The sequence below is a fragment of the Melospiza georgiana genome, chromosome 1 (genome assembly GCF_028018845.1).
Source record: "Melospiza georgiana isolate bMelGeo1 chromosome 1, bMelGeo1.pri, whole genome shotgun sequence".
In the NCBI taxonomy this organism is placed as follows: Eukaryota; Metazoa; Chordata; class Aves; order Passeriformes; family Passerellidae; genus Melospiza; species Melospiza georgiana.
This window is the reverse complement of record NC_080430.1, coordinates 152,490,896-152,504,333: the sequence shown is the minus strand read 5'-3', so window position 1 is coordinate 152,504,333 and position 13,438 is coordinate 152,490,896. Positions and strand designations below refer to the sequence as shown.

The 13,438-nt window shown below is 44.7% G+C and overlaps 1 protein-coding gene across 14 annotated transcripts in view; it reads right to left on the bottom strand.

Moving 5' to 3' along the window:
- Positions 1 to 13,438, bottom strand: part of ADGRB1 (adhesion G protein-coupled receptor B1) — a 298,311-nt gene that overhangs the window by 134,964 nt on the left and 149,909 nt on the right. For 12 of the 14 annotated variants that reach the window (XM_058020414.1, XM_058020390.1, XM_058020455.1 and 9 more), the window contains 6 exons: positions 12,887 to 13,050; positions 9,170 to 9,344; positions 6,759 to 6,923; positions 3,254 to 3,355; positions 1,171 to 1,277; positions 223 to 417 (listed from right to left, as the gene is read on the bottom strand). In XM_058020414.1, coding sequence (XP_057876397.1) covers positions 223 to 417; positions 1,171 to 1,277; positions 3,254 to 3,355; positions 6,759 to 6,923; positions 9,170 to 9,344; positions 12,887 to 13,050 — 908 coding nt within the window. Of the gene's footprint in view, positions 1 to 222; positions 418 to 1,170; positions 1,278 to 3,253; positions 3,356 to 6,758; positions 6,924 to 9,169; positions 9,345 to 12,885; positions 13,051 to 13,438 lie in introns of all 14 variants that reach the window. The other 2 variants (XM_058020398.1, XM_058020489.1) reach the window with 1 other exon arrangement.

The window sequence follows — 13,438 nt, the reverse complement described above, 5'->3', positions numbered from 1 at the left end:
AGTGACCTTGGCTTTTAAGTTCTCAGTTTATAAACCAAGGAAGAACCGCCTTGAAATAAGAGTTTGTTAATACAGAACGACATTTACACTGGGAAAAATATTAATCTGATTTTCCTCAGCACTGTATCAGCTATGATCAGTGTCTGTAATCAAAGCTGGAACCCTGAGCATGGACACCTCTCTAAGCCAGCCTTGGGCTCCAGGAAATGCAGCTGGGCTCACCTGCACATCCCCAGAAGTCGGGCTGTGGTAAGCCCTACGGAAGATCTCTGTCATGTTCCTGAGTACATCCATGGTGGACAGCAGGTCCCCACTGTAGCTGGTCCCATCCTGGGAGATTTCCACAAGGTTCTGGAGCACATCTGACAGCCCATCTCCCATCAGCCCACGCTGAGCTTTGGCAAGGTGTTCCCTGGTCTGAGAAACAGAAAATAAATTCTAGGAACACTTTTAGGGACAGTCAAAGTCGAATTAATGAGCTCGGAGAAGGAATTGCCAGGGGAAGGTTTTTGACCTCCCTCACAATTCAGAGTGCAGATCAGATGAATCTGACAATCTTTGCTGGCCTGAGAGCCTCTGGTATTTTTAAAATTATAGAAAAGAGTGATATCTTCTAAATTATCTTCCAAGTGCCTCTAAAATGACTGAGAACTGAATTTTTCTATTTTGCCCACAAAGAAGAAATTGTCCCACTACAAAGTTTCTTCTGTTCATAGCCTAACAGAATATTTATGCCCCAAAAATCTTGTTTTCTTACAATCAATTTGGAACTATTTTAGGACAGATTATACCTTACTGTGAACGGGAGAGATCAGTTCTCCTAAAGGTGGCAGGAGACCAGCAGAAATTTCTCATAACAATGAATTTATGATTAACAAAAATTAAGATGCTTATTTAAAAGTGATGCAGCCACAGTTATAGTTAATGACAATGTGATATGAAAGGTCTGGAAAAACCCAGATTCTGCCAAGCTGGATATTAAAATATCCTGAAAGGAACCATCTCTTGTCCATGGAGTGCCCATGCATCACAAGGTAGGCAGAAAAAACAACATAAAATCAAGGTAGAACTGGAAACTCTTTTTTTCCCTCTTTTTTTTTGTAACTGTAGCCATGCAATAATCATTTGGGAGGATCCTAAACCTGCGGAGCTGAGCAGGGGCTGCCTTACCATCATCTGTATGTTCCTGTAATCAATAGAAACACACTTGATGTACGTTGGAGGCTCCCAGTAAGCGATACCTTCTTCATCTAAGATGCATCTTCGAAGGATCAGCCCTGGAAGAATGAAAGAAACAAACATAGGAGTGAGGACAAGATGAAAGGTCAAACATTCAAACATTTGTCATGAGTAGGAAGTCATGGGACAAGAGGACACACCTTCAAGTTGTGTCAGGCAAGATTTGGGATGGATATTAAGGAAAAATTCTTCACTGAAAGGGTGGCCAAGCACCAGAACAAATTGACCAGAGAAGTAGTGGAATCACCATCCATGGAAGTGTTCAAAACAGGTGTAGATGTGGCGTTTGAGGGTGTGGTTTAGTGGTGGATCTGGAAGCGCTGAGTTAATGGTTGGACCTGAGGATCTCAGAGGTCTTTTCCAACCTTCAGGATTTGATGGAGATCACCCAGAACTGGTCAGTGCACCAATTCAGACTCAGCTACCAGCACAAAGGGCATCAGAGGCACCTGCAGATGTCTGAACAAGCCTTTAGGGAGGATTATCTTTATTTCCTTCTCCTGCCTTTTACTACTGTAGAACAGCAGAAGGAACTGGGCAGGAAAACAAAAACTAACAAATTGAACGTAGCTAGTCAGGGTGAAGAGATGCTTTCTTCTGCCCTGGTGGCAGCATTTTTCCTGGTTTGGGAAGCCCCACGAGCCTCCCCAGGTGGTTTGGTCTGGTACTTGCAACTAAAGCAGGGCTTGTGCTGCCCACGCAGCCTGGAGGGGAATAAACACCCAAAAGCACCAGTTTTACATCAGCTGAAACTCTCTGAAAGCTGCTTCCAGTCCTCCCCCAGGCCTCCCCTCAGCTCCAATCCACAGAGGGCTTTGCAGTGGTAATCACATGCCTTGTGATGTGGAGGAACAGACAGAGAGGAGGAATGGGAGAGGGATCACCCTGATGCCTTTTGGAAAGTCTCTGAGGATCAGGTTTGCTGGGTCTGCAGTCCTTTTGCTGCTGCCAAATGATTCAGTGACCTTTCTTTGGGTACAGCCCTCCTAAGACAGCACTGGGGATGACACTGATTGTCCCAGCTGAGTCAAAGAGAGCTGTCTGCATCCAACCCTCTCCCTCAAACAAAATAAAACCTTTACACATTATTGACACTGCTGCCACTATTTCTGTTCCTTCCTGGCAGTGAGGAACATCCAGCTGAGGACAAATCCCACCACCAGCATTGCTCCTGGAGCCTTCTCTTCACTACCTTCCACTCCTGTGGCCACAGGTAACACCTGGATGCCCATATCCTTTTACTTTACACCAAAACAATCAGACCTTCAACTTGAGTGCTCAAAGAAATTTTTAGAGAGGTGCTGAGGTTTCCAAGTGTAAGTGGACAACAGAATTCAGATTTCCTGAATTTTTAGTGTGGCAGTTGAAAGTCAGGAAGGATACCACAAAGAGGTTAAAATTGTTTGTGAACATAACTGATGCCAATCATTTGCACGTGAGAAGACCATGATTCTAAAGTTTAGTTTTGAATCTCACATTTATAAATTATTAATTATTACATTTACAAAAGAATATATTATTGGGACTGCTCAGGTATATTAATTTCAAATAAACACAGATTTAATTTTTTTCTTGACAAGCCTTTAAAGTTTTATTATGTATTGCCACATATAGAAAACTGAATGTCTTTGAGTTCTGAATGAAAAGAACAAAATAATGGACAAAATATGTCTCATACAGCAGCTGCTTTTATGGGGGCTGGAGAGAACTGCAACACCCAAATCCAGAGGAGCCTAAAGTTCTACCTGCTCTGCAAAGCTTTTTGTAGATAATGGAGGGAACGTATCCCAGTGTTCCTTAATTTCAAACTTTCCACAGGATGGATGGAAACCACTTCAGATTATCCAGTAGCAACTGAGATGTTTGTGCTTTCACAGCAAAAACAGAAACCCAGACGGAGTTAATTTAGCCATGGACAAAGGGAGGGAAGTCCACATGCCTGTCCTGTCTAGGACACAAAGGATGAAGGATCCCCTGATGAGAGGCCACCTGCCCACCATGCAGTCACCCTTACCAGTGGCATTGCGGGGACACCGGACTGCGGCAGCATCCCCGGCTGGCGTCTCCTTCCAAACCACAGGGCCAAGACTCTCCTCGTCACAGATTTCATGGGGCTCTGCCAGGACAGAAAAACTCTGTTGGTAAAGCTTCCTCCTCAGCAAGGACATGGGAAAGGGAAGTATGGGAGCGTGGTCTGTGAGCCAGGAGGTTGGAGCTGCACTCCCAGCTCTGCCGGTGCTTAGTCCCTCACAAAGTCACTTCACCTCTCTGGAATTTGTTCTGCCTGTCTCAGAATTGGGCATTCATCCACACCAAGGATTAGCTCACTAGAATCCATGGGAAAGTCCACTCACATCCTTGCCTTGCCTTGGGGCAGTTCTTTGCAAGAAAACTGCTGTTGCTACCCTCTACTAAAGAGTTTTATTCCTTAATTTTTAATGGGCAGATCTTTTGTGAGTGAGCTCCATGACTCCACACTCCACCTCTGCCATCCCTCAGGGTCATCACCTTCAGTGTTGGATGTATCTAAAATGAGGCTTGGCATGAATCAGTGGATTAAGAATGAAGGAAAGAACAAGCAATAAAAAGACAAGATGGACACATCCCCTGGGTGGTCTTCATTCTGATTACTTCCATCTTGTGCACAAAAGAGAGCTGATCTGAGCCCCACAACTTGGAGCTGCATCAGAAGCTCATTTCCAAACACTGCTGCAGAGCTCAGGAGCCTGCAGAAATGTTTTTTGAGACATCACAGAAAAAAAAAATCACTGGAAGGATGGTTTTGGAAGCTTCTGTCTATGGGTGGAGCTGAGTTGGTCCTGGAGTTGGTGGGATCTGGGAGAAAAACATTCACTACAGGAGGTCTTTGTGCTGAGAAACTCATTATTTACAACATGTAAAGCAGAGGGAGCCATGAGGATGGTGTTAAAGCTATTTGTCACTCCTGAGGGAGGGAAGGAGAAAAAACTTGATTTAATAGTTTCTGATTACAGTTTTTATTCATTGTGCATTTTACATTATTTAATGTAAAATTTCCAACACGAAGGAAGATGAGTTTGTGCCTGCAGCTGGTCAGGACATGTCCCACTGCTGCTCTGGGACTACCCAGGGACCAACCTGGCTGTGGGGAGAGCTCAAAGCTAAATTATGGGCATGGCAAGTCCTGCTTCTTTGAAGAACTCCTACAGGACCCAGCAAGCTGCCTGCACATCACTGCTCCTGCAGGCAGGCTCCAAGACTGCCCCAAACCCCAGCTGCAGTTCAAAGATGAATTCCTCCCCAGTAGACACTGGGAATGAATAAGCTGAATTCTCTACCTGGAAACAGATGCTCCTTCCCCTGGTTTAAAGTTCCCTTGTGAGTAATCACTATTGTGATGGAGCCCCGGAGGGCAGCGGGACCCCAGCTGTGCTCTGCACACAAGCATGGCTCATCCCTGAGCCAACAGCTCGTGGCTTCTGCAGATAAGCCAGAACAGGGGTGGAAAAGAGGCAGTTTCATTTCCAGCCTGCTGACATGGAGCTGTGGGGCAGAGAGATTGAATAACCCAGTTGTGACAGCACTTGGTCACCCACAGAGCCTGTCCCAGAGCAGGGAGATGATTTCCAAACTCTTGTCTCTGTGCTTTGATCATAGTCACACATTGTCCCATGGTTCACAGGAGGGTTCTGGGGTATGGAAGCTTCCAGCACCCTCAGCTACAAAGCAGCAGAGCACATTAAAAAGCAGAGAGGGAGAATGTTCACATGCCTTCTCCCCTTTTCTCCCCTGCTGGCCTGTCAAAACTTCCTGGTCTCGTCACCCCTGCAGTGTCCCTGGGGACCACTGAGGGATGCTGTGGATCAGAGATGCTCTTTAAAAATACACTGATTGGAGTTATCTTGCCAGTGAGCACAGGAGCAATTCCCAGGCCAGGAGAGAATCCTTCCCTTTCTTCTTCTTTTTTTTTCTTTTTCATGTTGCTTCACAACAAAATCCCTTTTACCAGAGTAACCTATTTGCACTGGGAGATTTTAATAACTAACCCAATTAAGTTCAATTCTTCTGCTCAAATCGAATCACGCCAGCATGTGATACTTTCTGGAGAACAAATTGAGCGGGTTTATTTTTAGCCTCTGATGTTTTCCCCACCTTTTCCTTCCCTTGCAAATTAACAACTGCAGCGAGACCCTTCTAGCTGTGAACCCTGGCAGGCCCCAGTGCCTGAGACTTGCCTTTTTCCTTTTGAGCACTGCACAGGCATCAACCCCTGCGGAAAAAGAAGAAAAGATCGGGCTTGTTCTGCCAGGGCCCCAGCTGGCACACACTGAAGCTGAACTAAATCTGCCTCACTCTGTAGACACCACCAGACAACCCGGTGCTAAGATTTTCTGTGGCGAGGGAGAGCTTTGTGGCAGAGTTAGAAGAGATTCTCACACACCACTGCTAATTGAGAGGCACAGCTTGTAAGGAGAGGTGATGCCTTTCATTAAGAGCGTAGCTGGGAAGAGTGACAAGGCTGTCACACAGCTTCTTTCTCTGTCATCTCTGAGCTGAACGTGCTGGAACTTCCATGCTGAAGTCCTTTGGCTTTCATCTCTTTGTCTTCAGCACTTTGTGAGGGAGTCTGAGGGATTGGCTTGGCCTCCACATGGAAGATCTGCCCCCAGGTACTCCTGCATCAAAACTGCTGCCCCCTGTCCTTTAGGGAGATGCCCCTTTCCAGTAGGAATGCTGGGATACTGCCATGAGAATCTCTCCTGTCTCTCACTGAGCTGCTCTGACAATTAATTACCCTTTCAGTCAAAGCTCATGGCCTGTTACAATCGATGCAATCTGACTGCAAACATCACAAAGGCCATTGATTCCCCAACAGCAATTTCACCAGGCCCTTCAACTCAGATTGAGGAAGAAAGCAGAAATGGTGGGCAGGACTTTTTTTGGCCTCTGTCTAGTCTGAGAGGTAGACAGAACATTCCTACTTGGAAGTGTTCACTCCAGCTTGTTTTTCACATCCAAACCCAGGTTTTCAACTGCCTACAGCTCACTCACCCTCTATTCAGCTTTTACACTCTGCAGGAGGATAAGATTTGGGTAAAGCTCTGGCAGATGCAGACACATCCTTTTCTTAAAAATTTCTACTGGTGTGAAGGCTTCCCAGAGGTAAAGGGTGGGAAACCTGTGCAGCATCCTCAGCACTCAACAACTTCATAGATTTGAGACTCTGATACCAGTTTTTGCTACCAAACAGTTTCTCTTTTCCTCTTGTAACCCTATGGCAACGAAAAGATGAAACTACCAAGGCAGGGCTGGTGGGATTGACCAAATATTCACTAAAACCAGCACAGTTGCACTGGGTTATGCCACAGTTAAATCTAGACCTTGTGTCTTGTACGCGGGACATGGGTAGGATTTTATTAGATTACAACCCTTTGTAGCATTCAGATCTCTGACAAATGACATGGAAGCCATTCCTAAAATCCAAAATTCCAAAATTCTGCCTCATTCAAAGGAAAGCAGGAGAGGTCTGGGGTACATACCAGGACATTTTCTGTCATTGCACTGCTTGTACTCTTCCTTGGGACCCTGGCAAGTCTCCCCACCGAAGAAGGGGCCATAGCACACCCGGTCACGTCTCTGAGTGCCACCTCCACATGTGGCAGTGCAGCTGCCCCACACTCCCCAGGCCTGCCACTTCCCATCCACTGAAAACAAAAAAAAAAAAAAGAGGAAAAAGAGGAGAAACAGCCTGTTATGTCCCAAACATCATCTGCAACAGAAGGAATCAAGATCCAAAGGTGAGCAGAGGAACACAGGGTGTGTAGGGCAGGGTTTGGTAGGAAGGGAGATCTCCTGCTTTGAATCTTGGTTTGATCCCTAACAGACATAAATCATTGCTCCCATTCCCATCCCATCAGTCCAAGGGTGGTTTTGTGCTCTTCTCAGCACCTCCATGCTCTGCAAAAGCAGCCCTATCTCTTTCCTCAGGCTGAGATTTGGGTCTGTGCTCCTGAACACTCTTCCCATGGGCAGGGGTTTAACCTGGCAGCCACATCTGCCAGGCCAGTTCCACATCTGGAGTTCACTGGGAATGTGCAATTCATGGGTGAAAATAGACCTTCATGGAGAAGATCTGGCTCAGGGATTTAGAGAGATCAGCAGAGCCCTTGGGCAAAAAAACATTAAGAGACCTCAAATAAACCTCCCTCCAGCTGTTTCCATTGCACTGATGCTTCATGTGCCTTGGAAAAAGGTTTGGGATGTTGTCTCATTCCATTGTATCTTCTCCCAGCATCTTTCCAGATCCAGTGGAAATGTGACTTCTTTTATGTTAAAAATGACATTTATCAAAATTCTGCTTCTTTTACATTAACAATGGCATTTATCAAAGCACCATAAAAATGTTAATTAGCCCTCACAACAAGCCTGCAAGGTAGGGAAACATTCTCCTCTGCTGTGCCACAACAACTCAGTGACAGAACTAGAACAGGGCCTAAGTGTGCTCTTTACTATTTGGGCTTTTAATTTTGAGTTACCACATCATCTTGGGTTGAATAATTCCTTTTGGGAAGGCAGGAGATCCACGCCTGCTCCAAGAAGTAGACAAAACTTACTAAATAAGAGGGGCAGCACCAAATCCTGGGGCTTTATTTAGTTGTATTTTATGTAGTGCAAAGTATGACCTGAGTTGCTTTGACAGATAACTGAAATCAGTGAGACAAGGTTGTCTTAAAAGGGGTTCTGGAGCCCCTTTTTGTCTTTAAAGGTCTCCCTAAATTGCAAAGAAAGAGTGAGATTCCTAAACATCAAAACCTACTTGAGACCATGTAGGAAAATCCAACACCTCTGTTAAATACTGCAAATAATGGTGCTACCAGAGTGTAAAAGGATCCTCTGAAGAAACAGGTAGATCAGGATGAATTCCAGTAGGAATTTTTATTATTATTACTGTTGTTATTATTATTACTGTCATTGCTGTCATTATTATTAAGTCACAGGTAAGTGAAGTGACAAATCTTACACAGACATGAACAAAGGCTTTATTGCGACAGACCTTTCTCACTGATAAAGTTTAAAGCTGAGAGACAGTGGAGGATCCCCCATTTGCTTGAAATATGACTGGGAACATTGAAATGGTGGGAGGAGAGGACCAAAACAAAAAGAGGAGGAAACCTGAAGTCCTGTGGAGGCAAGGGAAGGGTTTCATTGATATTTTCATTGGAGTTTTTTAAGCTCATGCTGAAAAGCTGATATCTAAGGTTAGAAAGACACATTCCCTGTGGGCAATCACTCACCTCTCTGGGGTCTCCTGAAACATTTGCCAGCAATGGATTTTGGCTGGCATATGTTGGAACTTTGGATACTAAGAGTTTTGAGATTTTTGTCTTGAGGAGCGCAGGTCTCTGCTTTAGAACAGTAGCTAATCCTTCTTCTTCACCTTTTTGTTCATGGGTTTGGGTGGTATTTTATAATTAGAAAAGTCCACATTGCAGACTTCAAGTAATTATTGGTTAAAAGTGAAAATACTTTAAATATAATTTCTTAATTAGATAGTTTAACCTTAACAAACCTTATAGAAAAAGATAGTTAACCATTTTATAGCTAGTTAGTGGAATGCTGTAAAACTCACAACTTGTAAGATTGTAATATAAGCTATTATTAAATATATATATTATATGATTATAAGCTATAATATAGATTATAAGAAATCTAAAATGTAATATAGATTATAAGAAATAATAAGCATTTAAATCTGAACACAAAATACCATCTTGAGCACTTTCAATCCCAACCTTAACAAAAACAAAAAAAGAAACCAAAAGCCAACAGGCACAGTCTGTTGTAATGATCCAGATGCGCCGGAACGGGTGCAAGTCTTCCCCAAACAAACATTTTACTGGGATTGCAGAGGAAGATGGGCCAAGAGGAAGAAGAAGGCATTGTCACCCACCTGGGCACTGGCGCAGGAAGCAGTCACGGGTCTCCACCCAGTGTCCCTGGCACTCGGCTCCGCCGTAGGAGGGCCCGTTGCACTCCCGCGTCCGCTGCTGGGTCCCGTTGGAGCAGGAAGCGGAGCACGAGCTCCAGCTCGACCATTCGTTCCAGTTGCCGTCCACTGAGTGGCCCAAAGAAAGAAAACGAGCGGAATGTGAAAACCTTTCCCTCTGGGAAGAGCTGCGTGGTCAGAGCCACTGGCCTTTGCTGAGCAGGGAGCGAGGAGGGGAGATCAAACCAGAGCCACAGAACTTCAAAGAGGGCAGAGATTATAAAAAAAAAGTTCGGGTGACTGTGGCAACAGGGATTCTTGGGATCCTCTGAAGCCTCCAAGAGTCCCACAGGATGCAAGTAACATTTTAATGTGCGGTAACATTTTAATGTTCCGCACTCCACTAATACCATAGAAGTTGAAATTGTTGATATTCCGACATGAAAGTCCAAGCTAATAACGTTGCCAATCACAACACAACATCACACCAGAGAGTGTGGCTCATGTTTTCACTAAACACTTTGAAGGGAACACTACATTACTGTGAGATTTCCTATTTGGAGCCATCAGCACTTTTTAAAGGGACCCATTTTTCAGCAGAGCAGTGCATGAATCTGTGGAGAGTGAACTTTCTCAAGCATGCAAATTCTCTGTTTTTCATTAAAGCACAGCCAGAAACTCGAATCACAGTGTTATTGACAGGAATCCACCCTTCCATGGCTGGGAAATGTGGAAGCAAAGGTGTGCTCCAACAGAGGACAGGGAACAGGGTGAGTTTGTGTGGTCAATGTACTTCTCTCACAGCTGTATTAACTCTGAAAGGCTGGAGATGTTTCACCCAGCAGTGTCTTTGATAATTAAATAGAGGAGGGAGGGACAAGGAAGATGATAGGGGCGGGGTTGAAGAGAAACAGGAATACGCCTTATTATCATGGTGTGGACTGAAGCATTCCCCAGTGTGGTGGTTACACCCTAATTGGTCCCTGATCAACAGATCCATCACCCAGTCTGCTCTTCCTGGAGCATTTTTCTCATTAACAGTGGTCATCATGCTCTGTTTAGATCTAATTAGCTGCTAGATCTCACTTGGGAAAAACAACCTGAATCTCTGAAAAGTCTGAATTCTGGCTTAAATAACATTGCAGCTCGTTTTTTGTTGGTTTTTTGTTTGCGTGTTTTTTTTTTTTTTTGCTTTGCTTGTCTGTCCAAGAAAAATAAATTCCAACTGGTCCCCCATGTAATCTGCAAGGAATTGATCAGCCCTGTGTAATCCCCATTGCAATTGAGAAGTTTTTGTTTGCAAACTCAGTTAAAAAAAAATGTTAAAAGCATCCAAATGAGCAACTGTTAACTCAAGGGGGATCACAAGGTGTGCAAAATCAGGCAGGCATAAATGCATCTCCAAAAGGTGCTTGTTTTTAACAATCCAACCATTTATGTTTTTATTGTGCATAAATTCAAGACTTCGTGCCAGTGCCTATCAATCCCAACGAGGGAAAATGTGAAACACAGTGTTTGACAGGTGATTATTCTTTGGAAATGATCCAAAACTCCACCAAGTAGGTCCTACCAGGTATAAATTAGCATGGCATTTCTGACTGAAGGCTGTGCTGCTAAGTTCCCATGGACTGATCATAAAATCATGGAATCGTGGGATGGCATGGGTTGGAAAGGTAAAGATCATTTAATTCTACTCCCCTTGCACTATCCCAGGTTTCTCCAAGCCCTGTCCAACCTGGCCTTGTACACTTCCAAGGATGGGGCAGGCACAGCTTCTCTGGCCTCATCACCTTCACAGGGAAGAATTTCTTCCTAATAATGATGCTGCCTGCCCCTCATAAACATTTCCCTGTGTTGGCAAAGCGAGACTGCATTCACCACATTCAATGACATTTACCAAAAAACTGCATTTATCAAAAAAAAGATTTGCATTTTTCCAACACCATCCCTGCTGCTGGTGATTGGCAGCTTATCAGGAGAGCAAGCATTTGGAGATGGCAAAATAAAGGAGTCAAATTCATAATTTGGTCTTTCAGCAGGGGATTGGGAACAGCTAATTTCCTTGTAGTTATTCACAAGCTGTAATTTCAGAAACGTTTTTAAAAAAGAGGAAACAAGGGTGGCTGTGCTGCCCCTCCAGGCACCTTGCACTGATGCAAAGATGCTTCTTGGTCAGGATGCTGTGGGGTTCCCATCACAGCAACTGCCAAGGACTGCTTGGTGCCATGGTCACACCACAGTGGGAGTCTCTCAAAAATGTTCATTTTGTGGTGAAGGCATTGTTTTCCTTCTTTTTCCCTTTTCCAAGGACTTGGGGCCTAGCCTGTGGCCTAGGATGTGAGGCCTACCCTGCTCCTCCACATCTCAGGAGGAACAAAGGCCCTGTTGTTCCTGCAGCAGAGCACTTTTATCAACTGTAGCCACAAATCCTCAGAGCAGGGTGGTAATAAACACTGAGAGTGTCTGGGGTGTCAAACACCCATTGTTGTGCTTCAATGATTCCCCCAACGCCGCTATCATTTGGCGCTGCCAATTCGCTGATTGCCTTTGTGGCACTAATTAGAGCTGAAGCCTTGCAGTTGGGCTGCTTGTCTTTTCCACTGCTGTTTCGGTCCCGTATTTATTTGTATTTAAATTAATTATGGATCAATGTTAACTCAGGGTATGCTTTATTGCCCAAGCAATGCCAGCTCTGACTTCTTAAATTTGTCTTTTTATGACAGAGTCAATTTGGTGTCTGGGAGATTCTTATTCCAAGTAGAGTCTTCTGGACAGCAGCCAAATATCCAAGGATAGTTACTTGGAGTGAAAACTCTATGGGAAATGCCAGGAGGCTTCTCACTGTTTTCACAAAGTTCTCATCCCTCCCACAATCCCTCTCCTCCTCTGGGGACATAATAATGTCTCATAATGATTCTCATTAAACTGGAAAAATGTTAGTTGACATTATCCAGGGATAGGGAGGGAGTTTTGGGGAGCTCTCTTGTGTTCAGATTGTGTTCACCAGGATACTCAGAGTTAAATTAAGGGGGACTCTGTGGTAAACCCAGGGCCTGTCAGAGGAAAGAAGCCTCCGGAACATAAGTGGACTTCCAGGTTGTAAAAGTAATTTCACCTTGAGGTTCTTTCTGATGTTTCAAAGTAAAACTCGAGGAGAGGCATTTGGAAGTGAAATTCAGGGGCAGGGAAAAGATTAAAAGATTAAATTTGGCATTGGAGGCCACTAGGAGTCTCTTATTTTATCTCACCACCCAGAGCAGGATCAGCCACAGAGAAAACTTGCATTTATACAGAATTAATGTACAGACAAGTAAAACTATTAATTAATTCCAGTACAACAGACCCAGTCAGGCAAAATAACTTTAAACAATTCAGTGGGGGGAACAGGTGAGAGGCTTAAGATGTTCTTGGAAATAGGAGTGGCAGCCACATCCAACCCATGTAAGGTGTCCTCTGCAAGAGATCTCACAGGGCAAACCTGAACCTGAGACATCTCTGAGCTGAACAACCCCAGAAAACACCTCTAGGTTGCTTCTTCCATGAATCCTTTCCTCAGGATCTTCCTTGGGGTAGTTCAGAATTTCTCTGGAGTCAACTACAGACCTTGATGAGCCATGAGAGAGACACCGAGCTGGGGACACCTGCTGGAGGGGAGCTTTCAGATCTGTCACTGTCCCTACCTGGGCAGAGAGCGATGTTGCAGAACTTGGTTTGCTTCTCCGGGCCCTCGCAGGGGTTCCCACCAAACTGGGGGGGTTTGCAGGTGCGGGTCCGATCCCTGTAGCCTCTCCCACAGGTGGAAGAGCACAGGCTCCATGGAGACCACTCGTCCCAGGTGCCATGCACTGCAAGGGAAGCAGAAGAAGTGACTTTTCTTTCCCACAGGAGGCCTGAGGAAGTGAGGGAGCCCACAGGGCACAGCTTCTTCCCACCCGGAATGAGCAGCGTGTGGGAAGCTGGAGAACAAACCAACCCAAAATGTGCAAGAGGAACATCAAGTAATTTCTTATGCTTTGCTATCAACACCAAGTGTCTGCTGCTTTCCAGTCTTTGAAATAAACCAAAATGCACTTTTAGCTGATCTTAATTTTTCAGAACTTTGAGTCAATGGGGCATTTTTTAAGCAAAAGATGGATTTAGCTAGAAAGGAATAGAACCCCACTCCCCTTAGGGAAGCATCATCACCATAATTTTGTTCCTTCTTTTTTTTCCTCCCTCCCAACATTTTCTCAT